This window comes from Otolemur garnettii, unplaced genomic scaffold, assembly GCF_000181295.1.
Source record: "Otolemur garnettii isolate 467f Iridium unplaced genomic scaffold, OtoGar3 scaffold00051, whole genome shotgun sequence".
In the NCBI taxonomy this organism is placed as follows: Eukaryota; Metazoa; Chordata; class Mammalia; order Primates; family Galagidae; genus Otolemur; species Otolemur garnettii.
The window spans coordinates 7,548,072-7,556,267 of NW_003852446.1; the positions used below are offsets into that span (position 1 = coordinate 7,548,072).

Below are 8,196 nucleotides of genomic sequence, written 5' to 3' on the forward strand. Positions count from 1 at the left end.
TTAATACAAGAAATAGGTTGGAAAACAAAAAAATGGGAAGGTGGGATAGACTACAGATCAACGAGTTTAGGAAGCAGCTGCCATCTCTGTGCCTAAGGGGATGGAAGGGAGGAGGTGCTATCACTTCCCAGAGCAGAGGAAGAACAGCCACTCCAGAGCCAAGCTGTGGAGGAGGGACTTGAAGATGCTTTTGGAGTCATTGTCAGAAGAAGAAGGGAGGAGAGGGGAGAGTGTGGGGGCAGGAGAGAGAGAGAACAGGAACTCAGCATCTTTTCTTCTTTTGCCATCCGCTGATTCCCCCCAGTGCCTCTTATTGGCAGAGAACCGATTGGTAAAGGAGCCTGGGAAAGAGAGTTTTCAGGGTCCCAGTCCCAGCATTATAGAACAGGTTGAGAGGGGGCTGGGTAACTGGGCACGTAGCTGAGAGACTACAGGTAAATAATCAGCACAGCTAAGCGCTGCAGTCATTCTTGTGAAAGCCAATGGAGAATTGCAGTAGGGACTAGAGTCAGGATCGTGGCCGACCTCCATTTACTTAGGAGAATTGGAAATGAGTAATTTTTCAGAGGTCAATGTTTCTGGTGAGTGACACATATACATATAAATATGCACGCAGGAATATATAGATATCATGTGACCCACAAAATATTCTCGGGGTAACCCACATGATACATGTGTATGTATGTTTTTGTGTGTTTATATATGACGAAATACAAGTGTGAGGTGGAATGTATTGGCAAAAGAGATTGCTACAATATTTAAATCATTTTGTACTGTTTGGAGTTTTGGCCGGGGCTGAGTTTGAACCGGCCGGCGCCCCTACTCCTTGAACATTCTGTACTCTTTGGTACAAAATAATAAGACCTTACTCTCAGTGCTCCCAAGTGAACTTGAGTCACCATGGCACTGAAGAGCTAAGAGTGGGCACTAGAGGGGGCCCCCTGGTGCCTCCCAAACCCTGTAGCCAGGCCTTTGTAACTCTCTCCCACTGGCCTCCATCTAGAGTGTTCCACAGGCCGGAGGAGACCAAGACCAGCCCTAGCCTCAGCATGGAGGGGGACAACTGGTTCCAGTACCAGTCAGCTGATTGGTGCTCCCTCCGACTCACCCTTACATCGATTCTCTGGGAACTACATCTTCCACAGTCTATTGAAACTTCTACAGTCTCTTAAATAGTTGACTATTTTAAATTGTATATGAACTTCATGGCCACCCTGTATATGTGGATTATTAAGCGTTCTGAACATCAGGCCTATATATAGGTATGTATATCTGTATACATACATGTTACTTATGACCAAAGCCATCTAAACATACCAGTCTTACATATTGCTTCATTGTTTCAATAAAAGAAAATCTGGATTCTATTAGGTATTCAGAAAATTCTTTGGGTGCCTAACATAAAATTGTTCTTATAGATATTTGGGTATATATCTAAGCATCTTTAAATGGATTCATGGTGGATGAAAGGCATCCTAGAATTTGTACTTCCTATGGACACATACCGTGTCTTATAAATGTGTACTTACTCATTCTACAGAGAAGCTGAACACATTTCCTTGTTCCGCCCTTATGGCATGTTCCCCATGTTTATGTGTGTGAGTGGTAATAACTTTATTTCATTTAATCTGTGGCATTTGGTATTTGGCGTCTGGGATAGGATTTCTAAGAAGAGAAATGTAGGTTCTCCTGAATTTTGTGATCTGGACATCTGTTCTTAGGAAATGACACGAGAGCCCCAATTAATTCCCCAAAGGTCACTCAATTGAAAAGTCAAGAGATGGAATTGATTGAAAGTCATTATCAACTTGACCTAGATTTTCTCTGAAAGGACAGGAGGCTTTTGAACCAATTATCGTCGCTTGCCAAGTTTAATTTTTTTTTTTTTTTGAGATTACAAGTGGTTTTAAAATATTCATGTGCACTCACTCTTGTTGCTATCTCTACACCAAACAGAACAACAAACAGAACTTTCCCAATGGTTGCTGGGCTTCAAATATTTTTCTCATTCAAGGGCCTTTTGAAATATTTGAAATTATCAAATTATTATCATTTGGGAGAAAATTTGGGAAACAGAAACGGAATGCAAAAACACCCATGATATTGGTATTTGAACATAATAGTGCGTATTTCTGTTAGAGTGTGTTATTTCGTTTTTCTCTATTTCTGTATAGCTTTAATTGATATTTATATATTAATATAATTTGGCATACTGATATTTACAATTAATATATTGTTGTGTCACTGTCATCAATAGCCTTTATTATCATTATTTTAATAGCTATATAATATTGTATTAAGTAAACGACATTATGATTTATTTCATCACTACTTTGAGTCCCATCTGCCATTTTGATGTTCTTGTCCTCCTTCCCTATACGCTTTCTATTGAATCACTGGTTCTTTGATTTGGGCCAATGACAATAAGAGCCATTTGACTTGGGCTATATAGCTTTGTCCAGTTCCATAATCTTTTTAGCCCTGTTTCCAGTCTATCATATGAGAATAACAGAGAGTGGCCCTTTCTACCGCCATACACTTAACCCTGTCTCAGAGGAAAAAATAATATTTGTTCCTTATTACTTGCAATTTCCCTCATGTAAATGGTACAGATCAATTAAACCAGGCTAAGAAATCATGACTATGCTCAATGTGGTCATTTTTAAATTGTCCTTTTAAACATAGATAAGCTGTAACAAATTGTAACTACTTACCTCTGGTAATTTCATGGCTTGTGGTAGAACTTTATTTAAATAAATTATTTTTAGCCTTAGGGCTCTTTGCTTCTTTAGAAAGTTTTGGGATGGTTTTCTATTTAATGTATGTGGACTATCTTGAATGCCAAGATGTATTTTTTTCTTTCCTTTTCTTTTTTAATGGAACAAGAAGCATCACCATTAGCAAATGCCTCTAAAGTAAAAACTGACCCCACTATACTGCAAAAGAAAAAACAAAAAAGAAAAAAGGGAATATTTTTTAAGGAAATTCCTTTGGAAGAATTTCCCTTAAAGTGTTCTGAACTCAGGAACGTATCCAAATTTTCTTTCTATCAGTTACAATCTTATTATGAAGGTTCTGGAAGAGCTGTCTTGGGAAGAAAAACTGAAAAAGGTCGAGGGTCAAACAATGGATACATATTTTAACCACACAATCTGGGAATGCCTTAGGATTGCTAGTTAGGTTACTTCTGAAAACAAGATGCATACTCTATTTTGAGGCTAAGAAAAAAACATTTATCTTAAAATACAATGAATTCTTTTTTTTTTTACATGCTAGATGCTTTACTTTTTCTCATGACATTTGATTATTAAGATAGCAATTAATTAAAAGAAAGATGGACAGAAAACAGAAAAGAAAAATGATAAAAAAGAAATATCACTAGGGAACCTAGGCAGGGCTGCAAAGGTTTTGAGGAGGTTGTCAAGTTTTGTTGACTTGTTCAGTTTTTTTTTTTATACATATGCATCTGTTTATTTGGTTTCCACTTTTTGCCTTCACAAAATTAAAAAGGCTTAAAATTTAATAACAATAACAATGTTTAAGATAAGGACTAGAAACAAAAACCTCATAAAGAACAAACGAAGATAAATACATTCAGAAAAGAAATCAGATGATTGCTGCAATGAAATATTGGGCAATAATAATAATAATGCAAAAAAAGTAACATTCACATTGGCAGATAAGAGTACGTCTATTATAGAATGCTTTGACTCTGAGGTTGAGTATGGAGTCATCAGTTAACGTCTTCTTATTTTTTTTCCAAAGTCTCAAAAAATATGATTATCTTTTATTTATAAATATTATAAGTAAAATTATAATTATTAATTTAACATTCTTTTGATTAAATTGATTGTATTTTAAGATAATAATAATATTAAATTAATAATTATAATTTTATTTATAATATTTAAAAAGAAAAATAAAAGATAATTTCAAAAAGCAGGTCATGCCAAATCTTATAGACAATAGAAAAAGAAGAAATACTTCAAAATCATTCTACTTCATCTGGATACACCTGATATTAAAATTAGAGAAAATATATTATTATAAAGGGGAAATTACAACCGTATCTCACTTATAAATGAGGATGCAAAAAGGAAAAAAAAAGAAAAGAAAATAGTGACTAAGTCTCGCATGAATTGGATTTAATTTTGACCAAAGTATATTCTTGAACATTACTTTTTAATTCGAGTTGTTCATATGTTGTTTAGGATATTGCATCCTCAACACAATCAATTCTAAGATTAATTTTTTATTATGAAGCATTTCAAACATTGGAACAGTATGAAAAGTAAGGTTTTGAATACCTGCCTTTAATTTATGTCAAACATATTGCCATATTAGCTTTATACAACAATTTTAAATGGATAAAACAGATGCATTTGAAATCTGGTGTGTAATCTTCCTTGTTTTAATCTCCTTCCTTCGTGCCTGTCTCCTTTGCTCCTATCCTTTCTAGGATATAAACACTTCCTTGAGTTCAGTTTTATCATTCCCATGCATTTCTTTATGTTTTTGCTACACCGATGTGTGCCCATAACTAATATACAGTATTATTTTGCATGTTTTCAAACTTTAAATTTGCCTAGATGTACAACTTACCTTATTGACTCAGTATAATTTGTAAGATTATTTTCTTCGTGCTCATGCATACAGAGCAGTCATTTGAACTGCCGCCTTGTTCCATTCTGTGAATGTATCACGATTTATTTGTCAGTTCCCCACCTCCACCCATGCAGTATGAGGCAGAGACAATTTAAAGTCATATCTTGGTAATGTGTTGGCCAAGCAGAGCCCCAAGATTGCCAGGAATCAATACTTTCATTCCTGCCTTTCTCTGTGTTTAGTGCCTTTCTCCAGTTAGTTTGTTCCTTTCTTTATAATTTGGCCTGGCCCCTTGGAAAGATCATTAAGATTCCTCATTCACAAAAGTTTCGGCCCAGACATACTGAGTGCCTGCTCTATGTGCGGAAGGAGCTAAATGTGAGCCAGACATGGCCCAATAGGCGACTGCCAAGCCTAACTCTCATATCTATAATGCAATGCCTGTGGGCTTCATATACATGCACATATTAATTTTTGCTTTTAAAAGACTATGGTTTAAAGTTATCAAAAATTACAGCTATTAGGAATTTGATTGGTCTTATTTGCTTATTGAAGTGTATGTTTTTCTTTTTTGCTTTTTGTTTATTTTTATTATTGTTTTTTTGAGACAGAGTCTCAAGCTGTCGCCCTGGGTAGAGTACCGTGGCGTCACAGCTCACAACAACCTCCAACACCTGGGTTTAAACAATTCTCTTACCTCAGCCTCCCAAGTAGCTGGGACCACAGGTGCCTACCACAATGCCCAGCAATTTTTTTTTATTGTTGTTGTTACAGTTGTCATTGTTCTTTAAGCTGGCCTGGGCTGGGTTTGAACCCATCAGCCTTGGTATATGTGGCTGGCGCCCTACCCACTGAGTACATTAAAAAGCGCTGCCTTTTTTTCTTTTTAGAGATGGGGGCCTTGCTTTGTTGCTCAGGCTGCAGTGCAATGGCACAATCATAGTTCACTGCAGCCTCAAACTTCTGGGCGCAAGTGGTCCTCCTGCCTCAGCCTCCTGAGTAGCTGGGACTGTAGGTGTCAGTTACCAGGTCCAGCACCAAATATATGTTTTTCTTTTTCTTTCTTTTTTTTTTTTTTTTGCAGTTTTTGGCCAGGGCTGGTTTTGAACCCACCACCTCCGGCATATGGGGCCAGTGCCCTACTCCTTTGAGCTATAGGCGCCACCCAATATGTATTTTTCTTATTTGCCAGAGTAATATATTTTAAAATCAAAGCATTAGGGATCACTATATACTATTGCTTTTCTGATTACACAGATATTTACCATAGAATTTTGTACCTATAGAATTGAAACTGTATGCTATTCTCCTTCCAAAAAAAGGGACTCAAAACTCAATTATCTATCTTTCCCTGTCTTAGCAGATATTGTTGTGAGCTATCAAATTGCTGTGTTCTCATATAAACTAGAATCTTTGATTTGCCTCTGTAATTTCATTAATATTTAGTGACCAAAGCCTTTTTTGAGTTCTAATAGATAAATTTTATTAATAATTGAGTTATTCTGTTGAATTCATCAGGATTAGGGTGGAAAATAGGTCTGTAAATCACTTTCATTTATTTTAATGAACAAAGGCCAATTATGGTAAACTGGATTTTAACAGTTGACTAAATCATCATCTATAGCTGAAAGAGATTTCAGCTGACTGAACTGAATGTTACTAAAAGAATCTTATGTGACAAATAAATAAAGTGCACATTTTAGAAAAAACTCAAGTGACTCATGAGCCAAGAACTTCCAAACGTAAGATAATATGTTCTACAAAGGTTAAAGTAGATTTTTCAATTATAAAATAAACAGAACACACTGTAAACAATTGTGGTGTCTTTTTTTTTCTCTGTGATCCAGAAATGATCATATTGATTTTTGAGCTTTTTATGTTAAAAGCAAATCACTGAGATTAAATTTCATGGCTTTCTGAATTCTGAGTTAACTGGTAATGGCTGGGAGATGCCGTGAGGCCCTTAGCTTCTCTGCTGGCTGCTCTTTCATGTGCTGAAATCTTTTTTTGAGCCATCTCTTATCTTCACTTAGGACAATGATGTTGTGGTTTGTTTTATTCAGATCAAGTTCTCAGAGTCTGACTACTTTGGCAATGTACTGCAAACCCGCAAGTATTTAGCACAGTCTGACTTCTTCTGGCTAAGAAAAGCTGTTCCAAAAACAGAGTGAGTATTAAAAAAAAAAGTAAAATAGATAAATACATTGGTGGGAAGTGGAGTCTCTTTAGATTCAACTTTGTAATTCCCCTCAAGTCAGAGTAGCTGGCTTGCCAGCTATCTTGTTTTAACAAAATCTGTGTCATGTTTTGCCAACTCTTATTTTTCATATTGTGTGTTTAAGATCTTTGATCTAATTACAGGTCCCTCACTCCTACCATCAACACATGTCAAAAGAAGGCTTATTAGGATGCAAACATTAAAGTTATTTCTAGATCTAGTTATGATTATATACATGGATATGGAAAAAAATTCTCTAGGTTTTCACACTCATGTAGAAACTTGCAGATTTAAAAAAGAATAAGTATTTGAAAAATAAAATATGATTAGAAATGTCATAGTAATTGTATAATTATGAAGCAACTAGAAGATACTTGAGGTAATGCATGTCCAAGAACTGATAGCTAGATTGTTTTCATCTAATTAGTAGTTACGATTTACCTGCCTTCTTCTCAACTTGCCTACAGACAGGAGAGTCTTCTCAGGAACATTTGGCCCCAGGGCCAGGCCAGCTATGATTTCTTCCCTTAGCGAACAAAATATTGGTGATGATGATAGTGGTGGTGGTGATGATGATAGCAGGTAACAATTATTAAGTGATTACAATGTACCAGGAAGTTATTTATAATTATAATTCATTTTATCCTCATATCTGTGAGGTGTAGGTACTATTATCCCTATTTTACACGTGAATAAAATGTTCCGCTATTGGCTCACTTCTATAGTGTTTTTATTTTCCCCTCTCTGTTCTCCAGAACTGGGTAATTTCTGATGATCTGTTTCAACTCCAGAATTTTTATTTTTTCTAATTTCTGTTTCTCTGTTGTGATTTTTTTGATTTGCTGAGTCATTGTCATCATATTTTCTATTAATTCTTTGAATATAGTTTATTTTAATTCTTAGAACTAATTTGTAATAGCTATCTTCTAGTCTTTGCTAAATCCAGTATCTGGACTTACTCAGAGAGTTAGTTTCTATTGATTGCTTTTCTTACCCTTTGCATAACATCTCTTTGTTGTTGTCGTTGCTAATAACATTTTAGATAATACATTGTAGCAATTTTGGATTTGGATTTATTTTTGAGGCTAAGAAGTAACTTTCCTGGAGTTATACTGCAGAATGTATCTCCCCTGTGGACATCTCTACTCGGGTTTTTGTTTCTCATTTTTATGTTTTAGGCCCATTTGCTGGTAGTGGTTCCTGCGTCTGTATAGTTTAGTGCTCAGTCAGTGACTAGGGCAGAGCTTGTGTTCTTTTTATTTTTTTTATTTTTATTTTTTATTAAATGATAGCTGTATACATTAATGCAAACATGGGGTACAGTGTAGTGTTTTCATATACAATTTGAAATACTTTCATCAAGCTGGTTCACA

General features: G+C 35.4%; 1 protein-coding gene across 2 annotated transcripts in view; it reads left to right on the top strand.

Annotated features, from left to right (window-relative positions):
* Positions 1-8,196, top strand: part of PHEX (phosphate regulating endopeptidase homolog X-linked) — a 206,293-nt gene that overhangs the window by 143,598 nt on the left and 54,499 nt on the right. For both annotated transcript variants that reach the window (XM_003791908.2, XM_012806412.1), the window contains exon 14: positions 6,669-6,772. In XM_003791908.2, coding sequence (XP_003791956.1) covers positions 6,669-6,772 — 104 coding nt within the window. The remainder of the gene's footprint in view (positions 1-6,668; positions 6,773-8,196) is intronic.